This window comes from Nyctereutes procyonoides, unplaced genomic scaffold (assembly GCF_905146905.1).
Source record: "Nyctereutes procyonoides isolate TBG_1078 unplaced genomic scaffold, NYPRO_anot_genome, whole genome shotgun sequence".
NCBI lineage: Eukaryota > Metazoa > Chordata > Mammalia > Carnivora > Canidae > Nyctereutes > Nyctereutes procyonoides.
In genome coordinates this window covers 25,885,267-25,903,547 of record NW_026575136.1, presented here as the reverse complement: position 1 = coordinate 25,903,547, position 18,281 = coordinate 25,885,267, and the positions used below count along the sequence as shown (strand labels likewise).

Below are 18,281 nucleotides of genomic sequence, written 5' to 3'. Positions count from 1 at the left end.
TGCTTCTCCCTCTGTGTCTCTCATGAATAAATAAATAAAAATCTTAAAAAAAAAAGCTAGTCGTTACTATTACATCATGTGAAATGAAAGCAGAAGCAGGAGACATTCTATACTTTCTGAAACCCTGTTTCTCTTCTTCAGAGAGACTTTCCTCTGTTTTCCTGCAGGTCTCAAACACTTGAACTTTAGGACATTTGGTAGCTGTGCAGGTTCTAGCACTGTTACACACATTTTGCAGAGGAGAATTAAGGTATTTAAATATTTGTCCAGAGTCACACAGCTACTGCAACCCCTATTTGAAGCCGGAGCTTAATAACTGGCTTACTTATCCTTCTACTGCACACGTCTCTGTAAACACACTGAGGAGGAACTCATGTCCCAAATACGGTTAAAGGAGTTATGAAGGGATGTCACTGTAGGCCTACAGTTAATCCTCAATTAATTTATTATATTATTATATTAATTATAATTAATTTCTAAACTTTATGCTTTTGACTTACTGATTTTCTTTTTTTTTTTTTTAATTTTTATTTATTTATGATAGTCACACAGAGAGAGAGTGAGAGGCAGAGACACAGGCAGAGGGAGAAGCAGGCTCCATGCACCGGGAGCCCGACGTGGGATTCGATCCCGGGTCTCCAGGATCGCGCCCTGGGCCAAAGGCAGGCGCCAAACCGCTGCGCCACCCAGGGATCCCTGACTTACTGATTTTCAAGATCAATGTACATCTGAGCAGCCTGAAAGCTCCTGAGATGTCCTCGCTCAAGTCTTCCCTGGGCCCTGGAGTCTGCATGTCCCAGGCTACCCAGATGGCCCTGGGATGGCACTGGGAGAGGCATCACCACCCACTGAGGTCCTCCTCCTTCTCTCGACTTTCCCAACTGTGTTCAATCACAAATTACAGCCGTGTTTGCCAGACAAACACATCTCCCCTTTCCATCAGGTGGGAAGGTTGATTTAGAGGGAACTGGGATTCAGAGCCTGCTTGGCAGACACAATGATTTCTTTCCCCTGGGGCCATACACTTTCTCTTTGCTGTGCTTCTCAGTAAAGCCATATTGAAAACGTGTATGTCTTAATATCGAGCTTCAGAGCAGATACTCTGGGAATCTGAAGCCAAAGGATAGCACATCAGTTTGTCATGAGGTGAGTGGGGTAGGAGGAGGGTTCTGGAGACTCACAGGAAGAGCCCCTCTACCGAGCACAGCTTCCCTCCCGCTGCCAAGCACTGATTTCCCATCCTGTGAGACTCGGGCAGGATTTATGGCCCAAACCATTGTCTTTTGTTCCTCCGGGGCCCTGTGAAGATCTGTGTGTGTGTTCCAGAAAGGAGTCACAACAGCTGCAGGCCTTGCCTGATCCTGGCGTTTTAAAACTGGCTTACTCCTTCTTTTACTATGCATGTCTCTAGAAATAAATTGGGGGAGGAACTCAGCCTTTGTGTCCCAAATAAGGTTGAAGAAATTATAAGGGGATGTCACTGTTGGCCCACAATTTCTGACTTCCGGGTAAGTAATTAAAGTAACTGGTTATCCCTACAAGGAAGTGACTTGGAAGACCCCAGGGTCCACTCCCACTGCCAAACGATCTGTGCCAGCTCTGGGTCAAGGGCTTGGCAACCACTGAGGAATCCAGTCCTGGCACGTTGCTGAATGCATAAGGAAGTGCCACTGGAGACGGCTTGGTGTGCATCTGACAAGAATAGTGACCAAGTGAAACCCCCTGACTGGCTTCTCTCAGGATTCCCACATTTCCGTTTCATTGCAAAAGAAAGAATGAAGCATCAACGGAATAAAGAGAAAAATCTTTTCAAAACTCATATCTGACAAAGGATTAATACCCAAAACACACAAAGAATGCCTCAAACTCAACATAAGAAAACAAACAACCCAGGGGATCCCTGGATGGCTTGGTGGTTTAGCACCTGCCTTTGGCCCAGGGTGTGATCCTGGAGGCCCCGGGATTGAGTCCCAGGATTGAGTCCTGTGTTGGGCTCCCTGCGTGGAGCCTGCTTCTCTCTCTCTCTCTCTCTCTGTTTATCATGAATAAAATCTTTAAAAAAACTAACCCATTTTTTAAAAATCAGCAAAAGTTCTGAACAGACACCTCCCCCCAAAAGATGACAAACAAGCATATGAAAAGATGCTCCACATGGTACGTCATTAGGTAATGGGAAATTCATGCAATAATACACTACTATGTGCTTACTAGGATGGCTAAAATCTAAAACCAAATGCTGATATCACCAAATGCTGGTGAGGACGTGGAGAAACAGGAACTTCCATTCATTGCTGGTGAGGATGCAAAGTAGAAGCCATGCAAGATGGAGGACAGTTTAGAGGTTTCTTATAAGGCTAACCCTATCTTACCACATGGTCAGGCAATTGCACTCCTCGGTATTTGCCCATAAGTTGAGAATATATGTCCACACAACACCTGCACATGGATGTTAAGAGCAGTTTTTTATTCATAATTGCTAAATCCTGGGAGCACCCAAGATACCCTTCAGTGGGTAGATGGATAAACTTTGGTCCATCCACACAATGAAATATTCAGCAAAAAAGGGCAAGAGCTATCATTTCATGTAAAGACACAGAGGAACCATAGATTCAAATTACCCCGCGAATGAAGCCAATCTGACAAGGCTACGTCCTGTATGATTCCAACTATGTGACATCCTATTCTAGAAAAAGCAAAAGCATGGAGACAATAGAATGATCCGTGGTTGCTGGGGGTGGGAGGGACGGGTGAGGAAGCAGAGAGCACAGGGGGTTTGAAGGGCGGTGGAACTGTTCTGTGGGAGACGGTGGTGGTGGGTACATGTCACACGTTTGTCGTAACACGACCCTGAACCCTAATACGATGAACTTCAGAAATCGAAGTATCAGTACTGGCTCATCCATTATAAAAAGGAAAGATATAAAATACACGTATGGGAGGATCATGATCATATGAAACAGAAGAAGCAAACACAAACCCAAGAACAGAGGGGGCAGTCTAATCCACAGGAAAGAGGCGTTCCTAATTCTGAAAGGCCCTAAAACAGGTAGGTGGGTTTTGAACAAGAAAACATTCCTGATGGAAACGTAACAACGTGTCGAGCCCCCGACGGCTCGGGCAGGTGTTCCCGTCTGAGCTCTGGAGGCTCGCGGCACCCGCGGGCGCACCTGTCACCTGCCCCTACAGGGAGGGAGGGAGCTCGGCGGCTCCGGCTCCGGCGGCAGCTCAGGACCCAAACCGGTGTACGCGGGTCACGAGGGGCACTGCCTTTAACGAAAACCGGCAACTGGCCTGGGTGTAAACGGGTGTCCAGGGACCTGCTCAAATACAGTTGTTCTGTCACTCACTGGTTAGTAGGTGGATCCCTCGGAAAGGCTGGGAAAGCGCTTGCCTGGCGGTGTCAGGTCGCCCCGGAAACCCAACAGGCGCCCCGGGCGCCGGCCTCGCCTTCCCCGGTCCCCACGAGCCCCGGGAGGCGGCGCTGCGGCGTCGGGCCCGGCCTGCACCTAGGCACCCTCGGGCCCGGCTGCTGTGGGTCGGCGGTGGCGGGAGGCCCGGGGGAGGCGGGGGACCCGGGGCGGGGCGGGGGGGGGGGGCCCGGGACCCAGCCCGCGGGAGGCCGCGGACGCCCGGGACCCGGCGGGCGGCCTCGGTGGCGCCCCCTGCCGGCCGCGGACGCGCGCTCGGGCGGGGGGACCCCGGGGAACCCCACTGCCAAGCTCTCTGGTGGCGACTCCTGATCCTGCCGCAAGGACCAGTGGTGGCCAGAAAAAAAACCCAAAAACAAAACACGTTTGCGTTTCGGGCGCCCCCGCGCTCTCCACCTTCAGAACCCGAGAGGCGTCATTCCCGCCCTTGCCGGCTCTGCTTTGCTCCCCCCCCCCACTTGGGCGCCCCCTTCCGTAGGCCTGAGTTTGGAGAAGGGAGTCAGGAACCTGGGGTTTTGCTTGGGCCCCTCAGGGGATCCAAGGCCGCAGGCCGAGGCAGCGGCCGCACACACAGCGCCAGCGGGCAGAAGAACGCAGGATTTTCTTTCCGACCCGCGCCCTCCCAGCTCCCGCCCGGGGCGCCGCCGCAGCGCTGCTGCAGCCCCTCGTCCAGGACCAAGGACGCTGTTCCGCTCCCCCACCCCACCCCCCGCCCTTGCCTCTTGGCCCAGGGAGAATGCTGTGGCCTTTGAGGCCCCTTCCCCAGTCTGGGCTGCCAGAGTCCAGCCCTCCACCCGCTGTGGTCCCCCGCTTGTCACCCGGTCACAGCTAGGTGCGCCCCTTACTACACTCCGAGGTCCAGCCGAGGGACGTCTGCTAAGCGGCTGCCTGAACGTGGGCAGGCCCGCTCCCGCACCCCATGCTATTTCTATTGCGCCAAGAACACAGCACCAAAAGGACGCAGTGCAAATTCCTGCAAATTCCTACGCTCACACATTAGAACTTTAAAGACATTGGCAAGTGTTATCTTCATTTGGATGAGGCCGATAGAGGTCAGGGGTCAGCAAGCTTCTTCCATAAAGAGACTGTCACCACCTCAGGCTCTGTCGTAGGACGAAAGCAGCCGTAACAACACATGCATGAGGGGCTGTGTTCCAATAAACTTTATTTGTGGACATTGAAATTTGAATTTCATATGATTTTCACGTGTCACGAAGAGTTACTCCTTTTCGACCATTTGAAGATGTAAAAGCCCTTCTCATCCGTGGACCTTAGGTGTCGCCAGTGTGCAGGCTATGCCTAACCCTGTTTCCTTCCGCACAAGACTCGGGAATATGAGCTTTATTTTTTGACTGAAAGGCCCCATAAACAGAAACTTTTATCAATACAAGGAGGGACGAACTGAGCAAGTCAGGACGGAGGGTTAAGCAGGAACATAAAAGCGCTCTTCAGTTGGATCCCACAGCCAGCACGCTGGTTACACTGCCACCTAGTGGGGTCTCCTCAGGGCTCTCCCCAAGGACCTGGAAAATTCTCCCTCCCAGCAGCTTACTTACCGCCCACAGTTGGGGTTTGTGTTCCTGACCACACCCAACAAGGACTTCAAATCCGTTAAACCAAAAGTAAGTGTGAAGGCAAAGAATTCTAAAACTTCAATAAACCCCTTAAAATGAAAAAGCAAGATTCAAGTCACAGAATTTCAAGATCATTTAGTTCAATCTCTACCACCTTTTCCAAGTCAGCTTTCGAGTAAGAAAACGAAAGGTCTAGGAGGGCCAGGTGTTCAAGACGACAGAGTTTAAGGTAGCGCCTACCTGCAAGTCCCACTGGCCTGATCCCATCACAGGACACGCCTGACATCACGGCACACTGACATGCCTACAAAAATCCCATGACGTAGGTACATAGCTACAGAGGAGCCCAGTGGGTACGAGCCACGGGTTCCAATCCTAGCTGAGTCCCTTAATAATTGCTCTGTGCCCTTGGATACTCAGCCTTTGTGCCATTTCCCCTACTGTAAAAATGGACGCAGAAATGAGCTAGTGGCATCTTGGGCAATAAGGTATTGGCTACCATTATGAATTTCTTGAGTACCTACTATGTGTCAGACATGGAGTGCTTTGCATATTTTGTCAATTTGATCCTCCTCTTTTATAAATGTTTCCTCCATTCCGTCAATGAGCCGGAGAAAGGTCATGTGTACTGTGGGTGGGTGCCAGGAACAAAATCACGACGAATGCCATCTCTTCTACAAGTTCACTTGAGGACGGCACCCGGGACACAACTGAGTGACCATGTTACAAACATGACCCAGCCCTGATGTGCTAGCAAGAATGAGCACTGAGTAACGACTAGGGAACTTGGTGGCATCCTTAGCATTTAGGAAGGCTTTCGGGGCAGGTGTCACTGTCACTTCCTGCTTGGAGGTAATCTTGCTGCCGTCATTCTTGGCCTTTGGGTTGTTTGGGAATGATGGTAACTGGTAGAGGGAGTGCTTGGGACAGTCTACATGTCGGAGCTTTAAACATATCAACAGTTACGTGTCTTTGCTGCTCGCCCTGCTACTTCATTTCCGCTGTTTCTCAAGTTCTGCAGCCTCCCCACTAACAGAATATTCACATAGTGCTCAATTTATTGAGATACCTGAAGATAATTAAAAACTCAGTGTTCCAATGGAGGATATTTGCACATGTTTAAAACCCTGGACGTAGGTGAGAGCTGCTTCTCCTGAACTTATCTGAAACAGGCAAACGCTTAATAGCTACTTCTGAAAGTCCCGGGCTTCCCGTCTCTGCCAACTTTCCCTCATCCCACATCTTCAAGTCCCTCAACGAGACACAGAAAGGAGACGCTCGGACCAGCTAGGACCCAGCCCCTATCCGCTCCCATAAGTCCAGAGGCCCCAAGGTGTTAAGATCATGGGTCTCTTATGTTTTACAGGGCTTACCAGGTCACTGCCCGGGTTCAGCAAAGAAGCACCTGTCGGGGCAGGAGGTAAGCTGGGGCCTGGTCTTCCTCATTGGTGTGTCTCTGGCACTCACCCCTGCTGGACCCTGAGTTCCGAATCTGTAAGACGGGAAGGAGGAAGGTCCCATGCCCTCCACACTGTGCTGACCGATGGGCACAGGGGAGAGTGCAGAGGAAAATGTCAAGGATCATCGGTGCGTTTCAGATGTTTATAATAAACTTTGAATGCGATGACCGAGAGAGGAGATTGCTCAAATTACTTTTATGGCCAGCTGCCTGCATTCTTTAAGGTTTTGGGCACAGGCTTACAGTCTCAAATGTTTTCTGCCTTACGTTCAATTTTCTCTAAATTAGGTCAGTGGGAAAGAACATCTGCTTGCTGGCATTGTCCGCGTCCCTCACCAGGTGGCGCTGCTTCCCAATTAGCAATTTCTTTTGGTGAGAGGCTGGCTGAGACCTCCATTTACCACGGACCCAGTTGGAGCTGCAAGAGGAAAAAGAAAAAAAAAAAAAATGAAGAACCACCCAGTCTCCCCACCACACACCCCCACCACACCCCAATTTCAAGTAGCAAAATGGGGTCTTGGGAGAAGAGCTCTGGGGACAGAGAACTGCAGTCACTGGCCAACAGCGAGCCTGTGGGCTGAAGGGTCTATGATTCCCCCCACTTTCCAGAGCAGGCAAGAGGGAGCCTACATCCCCCTGTGCTCCCGAGATGGACAGACTTTGCAAGCACAGAGTCCAGGCAACGTGTACCCCCACTCCAATCCAGAGGGCTCGCATTTTTCAAGAGGAATTTAAGAATTAGGTCAATTTCTTGAGATTCGGCAAAGAAAGTTACTTCCGCATGTTATGGGCACAATCGCTGCGATTTGTAAGCAGTGATAAAATGCTGTTAGATTGCCCCTCGGAATCCAAACCGTCGAAGCCAATGTGCTGGGAAAGGACAGCGCTGCCCTCTGTGCATGGTCAATGTGAAGGGCCCCCCCGCCCCAGTGGACACCTGCCTCTCAGCCCTTGGACCCTAGAGTCCTTCATTCTCATAGCTCCACCCCCACCTCCAACCCCCCAAAAGGAAGGTCCAGACATACAGCGACCATGTTTTCCTCACTCCCCCACACCTCATTTCCCTGAAAATAAATGGGCCCTTCCGCGGGGTGGCCAGGGTGGGAGAAGTCAGCATTTCTCTTTATTCTTTTGAGATGAAGTGATGGAAGGGTTATGGGGTTGAACTACTACTGTCCCAGCTTGCCTCCATTTGGTTTCACTGCCTTAACCTTAGAGTGCTTTTGTAATCAGTATGTAGAATTGAAAAAAGGTGTCTTCCAAGCTCAAGTGGATGATGCTCTTAAGTACTAGATGCTACCTGTCAAAAAAAAAAAAAAAGATTATTTTACATTGTGCTTTAATCTTTATGGAATCTTCTCAGAAAAATTTGATGTTTTAACACTTACATAAAGTTAAATGTGGATTTGCCTTGTAAATGTACTTCTTCTACTCCAGGGTCGAATAATCAGGACTGCACGACTCAGCCCAGAGCTGCCAAAATTTGGTAAGCTCTCCAACGAGAGTTGATTTTTGAGGACAAGGAATATATATATATATTTTTATCAGTGGACAGAGCTGAAATAACTAACTTTAACAATAAGGCAAAAGTGTGTTTGCCAGGTTCCTTGCCACCCATAGGACCGGACCACTGCCCTCCTAGACTCAGGTATCTGTGTCTTAACCAGTAACCTCAATTTTCCTTTTCATCAAAATCGAATTCAGCGGACATCTGAGTGCCTTCCTGGTGCTGTTTCATAACGCTGGACCTTTCGCATATATTCATCCATTTAACCCTCACAACCACAATTTAAAATAGTCTCATTTTCTGTCCGGGGACAATGAAGTTCAGAGGCCCAAGGCCTCTTCCAGCCCCGCTCTTCCTGCTGCCTCACCCACACCCTAACCAGTGTCCAAAGGGCCAGACCGTCCTTCCTCAACCATCCAAGTTTCTTTAAATACCATCGTTGACATGCTCCTCCTCTCTTTAAAACTTGGTAGTTTCCAATTTTTCAATCAATATCACAATCTCCAGCCTGAATCTTTTTGTCTATTGAACCACAAACCTCACAACTCTTTCAAAATGTTCCCTTCCCTGCCAAACTGCCCTGGTTTCTTCCTCCCACCTCCCCAGCCACAAAACCCTGATGCGGTCCTGGGCCACCTGCCCCTCTTCACAAGCCCTTCCTCCACAGAGCCAGGGTACCCTTGCTTGTCCTGTGCCATGCCTTCCATGGACCGTCACATCAGTTTGGGAGGGTGTCAGGATAGGGACAGAGGGACTGGATCAGATGTGGTCAGCCTGTTAATCACTTGGAAAATGATTTGGCAAATCCTGGAAAACTGAGTAGGTCAGTATATCCTACAGCCTGGCACTTGCACTCCTGGATTTAAGGCCTCGAGAATTCTTGCACACATGAACCAGGAGACTGGTAGCAAACAGCTCCCGTGAGAGCAAAGAAAATGAAAATCACCCAAATGTCTGTGGACAGAATGGATGCACTGTGTCTGTGTGTGTGTCCCCCTATGCAATGGAACACTGTCAAGTTAGGGAAAATAAACTGCAAGAATGTAACATCAGGACCGCAAAACCAGATGAGTAGAGACAATCACAGAAGACTATGAAAAAGACACCTTTTCTATAAAGCTCGAGAAAAGGAACACACTGTTCATGGGAGGTAGGAGGATCTGAGATGGGAGAGAACCAAAGCACAGGAATGACCAAGCATTGGGCAATGGGTTCTCCTTGGAGCAGCAAAGGAAAGAGGGGGGCTGGGGAGGGGACAGAACCAGCGCCTTCGGCAGCCTATGTGTTAAGGAGGGCAGTTTGGGACGTGTGCCCCTGGCAGGTGCCATCGGCTAAGGGGAAAGCTGTGCTCTGGACACCATCAGGGATCCTGGGACGGTTCCAAGCCCGCTGCCCAAATGGACCCAGAGGGAACCTTCCCTAGGTGGCTCTGGACAATTGTCTGCTGCCTTGGGTGCTGAGTCCCCAAGTGTCCACTACTAAGAATGTTGGGTGACAACTGGAGGGACCCCAGCCATCCGCACCAGCCGATGACTGGACTACACGCTAAGACCATCTCCCCGTGAATCACCGAGTGCAGGAAATGGACTCGGGACTGGGTCAGAGAAGACAGAGCCAGTGGAGTAAAGGCTACTCCCTACTGCATATACTGAGAGCTGCCTGGAAACACAGTCCTTAGTAAGATGCCTGACAAAGTAAAGCAGGTCCTCCCCACTTCTGGCCAGGGCAGCCTCCCCCCGCCACGCCACTCTGGGCCCAGACACGCAGGAGACCCACGGTGGGCCTGCTGGGGACGAAACACTGAAGAGCCAACACCCAGATGGTAAGAAAACCTTTGGGATTCACTGCCCCGCGCTCCAGGGGAAAAAGGGCTGCTTTCCTTAAAGAGAGAAAATGAATCACCATGTTCGTGATGTCCTCCTACTTTCACTTTTAACAAAATTTGCAATAAACCACAATTCTTAAGCTGTTTTTCACTTTTTTATTGCTGTTAATTCAAGGAAAAAGGGTTGCATAAAATCCAATCTGTTCTAGAAATATAAGTGGCCTTTCCAGTACATAACATTTCAAATATCAAAGTATATGGTAAACATACAAATAAGGAGAAGGTAACATACCTCCTATGTACAGTACAGTATCTTAAATCATAAAATAAGCTCCATAAAGTACAACTGGCAAGTGATTCACAATGCGGTCCATACGTGGCTTATCAAAACTCTCACTGGAACAGCTCAACTGCAGCTTAACAATTAATTTAATAATATGGTCCAAAAATACCCAGATCAAATAAAATATATTTAATCAAAATAATTTCCTTTACTCGAACTTTTTTCTTTTTAAATTAAAGCTTTCATCTACCCCTTCACCCCCACCCCCTTTCCCCTTTAACTCCCACCCTGAAAGTTAGTTTCAAAATGTACATTGCTGCTATAAATATAAACGCTACCTATGAAGCATTAAATGAAGCTTCTTTTTTCTTCAAGTTTTTCCTTTCATCTAGCAATCTGTTAGGCTTCTGAACCAAGACCAAGTATTTAAGTTCCTCTGCTGTATACCAACGTTACTTCACACAACAAAAATCTGTCATTTCTGCTCCGTACTGAGGAATGGGAAAACAAAACCAGCCCCGACCCCAAACCTAGGACTATACAGTGGTAGTTGCTCATTGCTGTTGAATGCAGCAGTTCCAAAAATACACCCAGTCTTCCAGATAATCTCAGTGCACTTTAGGAAATCAAAAATTACCTGGAAGCAATTTAGTACATAGATTGGCTTTAAAAAAATTTTTTTTTCTTTAAACAGCAGCATTAAACTTAGTGACATGACACTGACATGATTAATACCATCTTAACACACTCAGAATTCAGTCTTTCACATTATAATCAAGCAAAGTGGTAAACTGTTATCAAAGTGACTTTGCTATGAGAGACGGTGAGGGAACAAACCTGACTTTAGCAGAAAGCAGAGCTTCTGCTCAGATTGCAATAAACATTTTAAACACAACGTAACACTGCTACAGTTGGTGTGAGAAAAGAAGAGATCTTTACTCAGGTAGTGTCTCTTTAGCACGACACAATGGTAGACTACAAGTGAAATCAGCTGTCGACTTTCGTTACAGACACAGACACACAGAACAACACTCACACTAGTTTGTTCACTTTATGTCTCTCTGAAGCAACAGGCTAAAAAAGTATGATGAAGTAAAAAGTTTTGTGGTTTTTTGTTTTTTAAGAAAAAGCTCTTTGTACACTTCAGACATCCTATTTTTTCAGTTTCATATGGTTTTACTTCTTCCTCTCTCTTCCACTTTATTTTTGATTTGGACCACAAGCACTGCATATATGTGTTTACGTGACGCTGTTTTAGTACATATATACACACAATTTGGGGACTTGATTTCTCCTTTCAGATTAAGGTGAAACATTTCACCTTCGATTTACAGGCAGGGCAGGTTACGGAAGCGTGGACCGCTGCATGGCCAGCTGCCCCTGCCACAGGCCGCTGGAAGGAAGGTGACAGGGAGACATGTGTCCTTGAGGGTGAAAGTGAGAAGAGCGTGGAAGAAGCGAAGTTTCTCTTTTTCAAAACCATATGACTGTCACCAGTGTTGTAAAAAAAAAGTCAAATACACAGTTTTAAAGATTCAGTAAACATTGCACACAGCAAGTATTCAGTGTAAAAAAAAAAAAAGCACAGCAAACATTTTCCTTTTGATAGTTTGTCTGGATGTTTAAATTACATGTATCATACAGATAAGCCTGTTGTTGAACCAGGAGACCAGAGGCTCAAAAGCAATGCATTCTTTTTTGTTTTGGACATCGGTACAAGAGAAATGAAAACTCCCAACTGCATAGAAATCTAGGAAATGTAGAGACAAAGAAACACAAATAAAATACCTTTCCTCTCCTCCCCTCCACACCCCACCATGACTCCCCCACGCGTCAGGGTATTAAGCAGTCAAGCTTTACTTGTTTCACTCTGCAGAATCCAACGTATCATTAGGAGGGGGGAGGGGAGGTGCGTATCTCAGTCTGTAAGTGCCTAAAACGGGAAAGACAGAAGTGCTAAGTCACTGCTTACAACGCAACGCATCACAAACCACTACAAGATAGCAAACGGGCATGCCGGCAGAAGGCAGCTTCCTCCGCGCCACTACGGTTCCAGAATGGTAAATACGAGTTACCTTCTTCAAGGAGTAATGTGACGTGTGTGCTTTAAGTGCAACCTAAAGCTATCAAACTCAAGCTTCCTTTCAAAATGCCAAGTATACACCCGCAACTCAAGACTTTGTTTTCCCCCTGGATGAGATTTGGCAAAATGACAAAAGCCAAATCCAAGGGCAAGATAACAGTCTGACATCTCCTCCGCTGAACTTGCCATCTTACTCATACTCATTTAAGAACATTTTCTTGTTTCTGGTGGTAATGACATTAAGCAGAGTTCAAATAATTCCCTTGCTCCCAAGCCAGTGCTTAAATATTTTGTTCCTGAAAATGCAGTAGCATTTTTTAAGCATCTGCTGGGAGGGAAAAGGGCACCATGAGGGAATGTGCATGAGGCTAGCTGGCTATGCATGGATGGATTAAAGAGTAACTAAAAATCCTACATGTCAGATGCCTGCATCACTTCCTACTTCTTCTGTATTTAAAAATTTTGCATATTCTATGAAACGGGATTGTAGCTTAAAAAAAAAAAAGTGCTGCAAGCAAGAGATTTGACATTATATAACGCAAACTCCCGTCATATTCCTTCCAAAGTGCCTCAGTGGTTTATTGTGCCTTCCTTGGAAATTGAATTCCTCTCAACTTCCTCGTGCTGTGTGACCTGGGTCTATGCTAGGTTTTCCCATCTGCATTTTCGGATTTGTCACTGAAAGCACAACATCGGTCAATGAACACACGCCAGCTCTTTCTGCCACAACAGGATGACCGTGCTCGGTAAGGTGGGGGGGACGGGCACATTCAAAAACAAGTCCTCTGGGAGTTCTCATGATTACCTTGTTGACTGGCCTCCATGGACGACTGCTTGCACTCCTGTGCGTAGTGTCCGCTCACACCACAGTTGTAACATGACACGTTCCCGTTCTTCTTGGGCCCCGAGCCACTCGCGTTGGCAACTACGTTCGGTGCTGGGTACACAGGATAGAACCGCCCAAATCCCGCCATCTGCTGCATGCCGTAGTTGGCTTGGCTCCCCATGACTGGGTCATGCACCAGTCCATTTGCATAAGGAGTCTGAGGCAGAAAAAAAGGAAGTTGGTTTCCGTTGCTCTGATGTGCTTGGTTGAGGTAGCTGCCATTGCAGATGGATGGCAGAGTAAAGAACGACGGGACTCGGTACATTGGTCCGGGCATCGGATTGGGGTAATAGTAACTATTTAGCTGAAGGTTTCCATTGGTCCCACAGCTGCACCTTCGCCCGCAGGAGCCGCAAGGCCCCGAGCCCAGCTGCTGCTGTGGCGGCAGGACCGTCCCGTTAGCGTTCGTGCTGCCCACCGCGCTGATGTACGACGTGCTGTCACTCTGCGCGGTGCTGTGGGTCAGGGCGGGGCTGGGGCTGGGGGCGGGGCCCGGGGTGTGGGTGGGCACGGCGGGCTGCCCGGTGGCCGGGGCCTGGCTCGGGGCCGATGTGGCCGCGGGGCTGAGCACGCTGGAGCTCTGGCCGGGCAGCACGCCGGTGGCGAGGGGGGAGCCCGGCAGGGTGTAGGAAGCTGGTGGCTGGGCGGCTGACAGGCCGGCTGCTGGGAGAACTACCTTCACATTGGCAGGCTGAGGGACGGTCCCAGTGCTTCCCTCGATTTGAGGCACCATTTGATTTAGTCCTACCACTTGGGATGCGGATTTTGTGATGGGGTCCGTGGTAGCAACAGGAGAGCCCGGGAAGGTCCCTGGGCTGTGGACGGGAAGAAAGGCAGTGCTTGGTGACCCGAGGCTCAGACTTGCGGGGGGCTGCTGCGGGATGTTCACTGGGCAGCTCTCGGAAGACCCCTGTGGTGGCGCCAGCTTGAGCCTCTGAATCGTGAGGTGTAAAGCAGGGGCGCTGCTGTGGGGGAGGAACGCTGACGGGAGGGGTAATGGGGAAGCCAGTAATTCAAGGTGTTTCTCTGACTCTCCAGTAGAAGCTGTCGGTCCCAGGATTCCAACGGGGGTAGAATTTGTGGATTCCCTTATTGCAGAAATAGCAACGGGACTGGGAACAAGCATCCCTATCGTCTTGCCATCAGCCGATTTGGGTGGAGGAACAACCACGTCAGACTTCTGGGCACCATTGTGCATGACACAGTGTAAAGTTGGCATAAAAGAAATATGCTGATACTTGGGTGGGTTTAGGGGATCTTCTAAAAGGCCTCCGTTGTCGCTTCCTAATGAAGCAATCTGAACAGGTGGCTTGACAGTGACGGTCTGGTTGACAGAACCATAGCCTGTAAACCGGGTTGTTGACGGATTCCCAGAATCCTCAGAATTGCTGTCTGTGTCTAAGGGAAACAAATACAAACAGATGTTAGAGCATGCATAACTCCCAACTCTTGCTAGAAATCAATTCTAAGCGTATCTATTTTTTTTTTAATTAAAGTAGATTCCACGCCTAGTGTGGAGCCAAACACAGGGCTTGAACTCATGACCCCGAGGATCAAGTTCTGAGCTGAGATCAAGAGTCGACACTTAACTGACTGAGCCACCCAGATGGCCCAAATTTTAAGTATATCTAAAATGAACTCTGCAGTTTGAAACAAGGAAATATGTCCCTCGGTTTCCTGATCGCCAAGCTGACTTTCGTTTAATTTCCAGCTTTCTATGGACTTTGTTTAAAAAATGTACAGATTTTGGAAAAGGCAACACCGTGGTGATGATAAAAAGACCAGTGGTTGCCAAGGATGGGGAGTTGAGGGCAGAGATGAAAAGGTACAGTACAGGGGACTTCAGGGCAGTGACATGATCTGTATGACACTGTAATGGAAAATACAAAGTATTATACATTTGTCCGAAGCCACTGAAGGTATAACCACCAAGAATGATCCATTAGGTCAACTATGGGCGCCGGGTGATAATAACGTATCAATGGAGGTTCATAATTGGTAAAAACTGTAGTGCTCTAGTGAGTGCTGATAACGGGGTGGGCTACACACATGGCAGCAGAAGTACATGGGAAATCTCTGTACCTTCCTCTTCATTTTATTGTAAAGCTAAAACTTCTCTAAGAAAATTAAGTCTTTAATAATAAAAAAAAAATCCATGGAGTGATGAGCAACCAAAGTTTAACTGGAGCCTGAATGAAGTACAATATAAACACTGAGATTTATTTAAGATCACCTTATTATTGAGAAAAGGATTGAATCTTATCAATTTTAGGCAATTCACTTGATATGTATTCTGCACTGCCCAACTCAAAGTCTTCATGTGTGTCTCACACACATGATACAACGTAAAGGAGCCCAGTCACAAGATTATCCCTCAACCCAAATATCTAGAGGTAGGGAACGGAAGAGAATGGAATAAATATTCTTACTTTTATTTCAGGGGGAAAAGAAAATGTAAAGTTACTATTATTAAAGTCCTAAAACAAACGGTGTTAGAACACAGGCAGCAACACAAACATAAGACCACTGCCACTTCTCCCATGACAGAACAGCAAAGAGGCAAATACAAAATTACACTTCATATGGTGTTATTGCTGCAGTCACTCTTATGCTTGTATACAGAAATAGCTTCAATCTAGATTTCCCCTGGCTTCCTGACTTCTGGTATAAAAAGGGCAAAAGAAGTCTAGTTCATAATATGTAGATATCATAAACCCAAATACTGCAATAATATGTAGGAAAACCATGCAATTAAATGTAGTGCCTATTTTAATATCTTTTTTGCTCATAAATACAAGCAGAACTATATCACTGCTTAAAATGTTTACATATATTAAGGTAACAACTAGCTATAGTCAATGAAGATGTTAAAAATTTTGGAAACAATACTAAAAATAAATAGTAGCCTACCTCAAGAAAGGTTAAACAGAACCTGGTTAGTGACACGGAATGTCAACAGTGTTACTAACTCTATTATAATCTAGAAAGAAGAGGTTCAATTTATGAGTAAGTGGTTCTAGCATAAACTTCCCTTAATAACTTCCTTGCTAAATGTTTCAAAACAAAAAGTATCCCAAAACTAATAACTTATTCAAGGCATTTTATCTATATCTGTAAGCATCATAGGAATACACAGTTAAACATGTAAGTCCAAAGACAACGTACATAATCATTTTTCAGGTGGTTAACTAAATTTCCGTATGAATTGGGCTTTCTTTAAATCTTAAGTCACAGCAAATGGCCTCATGAATTTAAATGATCCCAAATGGTTTTCTGAGCATTGTTAAGGACTAACCTAGCTAATTAGAGATGGTCTCTCCCTTTTTTGCTTTGGCTTTCAAAAGTATGAAGTCTCACAAAACAAAAACCCCATTATGAACAACAGAACAACAAAGTCACATGCTTTTTAAAGCAACCTTCTCATACCCTCAAATTTCTAAAAATGATTAAAGCTTTTTACCACAGTGGATATTTTCCTCCTGCTGGTTTTAGATATCGCAAATGATTCTTCATTTAAGGAAGGCTCAATTTAGTCACTTGATAACTGAGCCTATCTGAAAAAGGGCAAATTCCTCCATCCAGGCCACCAACTCACCCTATCTGACAGGAAGGGGAGGCTGCAAAATAGCCCAAGTGTACAGATGTACTCCTAACAATTCTGACAAAGAGGCCAAGTATACACTATTAGCCTAATAGCCCCAGGATTATTAATTAGTACATCCTACAGAATCAAGCATAGCATGTGAAATCAAACACACTGAAAGCTATTCTATTCTGGACAAGGCATCAACATTCTCTCATTTAACCTTCATTAAGAACTCTGGGCAATTATTTCCATTTTTTTTTTCATGAGGAAAATGCAGATCAGAATAGTACTACTGCCTCAGATTAGAACTGGTGGTAGAGTCACTATACACTACATTTTATAGGACTTCAAAACAAGTGCACAGTAAAGACTGACTTTAATTGTACAAGATGCAGCAGCATTACTGTCAAAGCTCCCTAAGACATGGCCTGATATTCTAACACAGAAGCTAGGGTCTGGGAAAGAGCTATACACGGCCCAGGAAGAGGCCACACATGGCTGAAATGCTGTGGTCTAAGGCTCTCTATAGATCTTTGTGGCCCAAGAAAAATCATTATTAATACTTCCCACTAGCATGGGTACACCTTATAACCAAAATGTTCCTAATCAGATGTTTAAAACCAAGATGTTACCAATCAGATGTCTTTATCATGTGTAAAGAATGATATCCTCATTCAACATACACTTTTTGAGATCTCATTTCCAGAACGGTAGGGTAAGGATCTCTGACACTCTACTCCTGCATAAAAGGAACAAGAATCCTGAAAAAACTGTCAAAATTGCCTCTTCAGAAGTCTGGAAATTAACTAAAGGCTTACAGGAATCGGAGTATTTATTCCAGAAAAGCCTTTGAATCTCTTAAGAATAATGAGTGCTGTGGCATTTTACTTTGCCCTAATTCCAGTGTACTTTTCTCCAGCTCAGAAGTAGCTTTACAAATGAAAACTTTTACACCTACAGTAGCCATATAAATGAGCAACCTAGCAGCCACTAGAAGAAGCATGGGTTTGGGGCTATCTAAAAGCCCTATCCCCTAAGAAATGTCACTGTTGGTCTAGTAGTTAGAGCTCATTCTATGTTAACAGCTGCTTACCACAGGGCATTTGTCACAATCAATCAGCAGCAAATGCTTAACAACCTGGCCGCCTGAGGCAGCATTACTAGTTGGGGCTAATAAGCTGACCAAAAAACATAAAAGAAAAAAAACCTGAAGAATGAGATGTCCACAGGGAGCTTTGAAATTCTTTCACACATTCCTGAAAATCTAGAGGCCATGCTTATTATGTCTAGGGCTGTATGTAAGCCCGGGAAAGACCTGAGAAAGCCTGCACTCTCAATTTTGGCTGACTCTGAGCTTCTCTTTAAGGAGGAACTGAAGACACAATACATGCAGAAAACAAAGGGCAAAATGGCAGATGTGAATCCTACATTATCCGTAATTACAGTAAAATCAAATGGATTAAACACTCTGCTCAAATGGCAGAGATGGGCAGAATGGCTAAAAAGCCATAATCCAACCACAGGCTGTCTATAAGAGATGCATTTTTTTTTTTTTTTATTTACGATAGTCATACAGAGAGAGAGAGAGAGAGAGGCAGAGACACAGGCAGAGGGAGAAGCAGGCTCCATGCACCGGGAGCCTGACGTGGG

At 46.6% G+C, this 18,281-nt stretch overlaps 1 protein-coding gene across 1 annotated transcript in view; it reads right to left on the bottom strand.

Moving 5' to 3' along the window:
- Positions 1-9,935: 9,935 nt before the first annotated feature.
- LOC129495439 (zinc finger CCHC domain-containing protein 2) overlaps positions 9,936-18,281 on the bottom strand; it is a 58,405-nt gene continuing 50,059 nt past the window's right edge. The window contains exons 13-14 of the mRNA XM_055302921.1: positions 12,965-14,443; positions 9,936-12,009 (exon numbers count right to left, since the gene is read on the bottom strand). Of these exons, the coding sequence (XP_055158896.1) occupies positions 11,942-12,009; positions 12,965-14,443 (1,547 nt within the window). The 3' untranslated portion in view covers positions 9,936-11,941. The remainder of the gene's footprint in view (positions 12,010-12,964; positions 14,444-18,281) is intronic.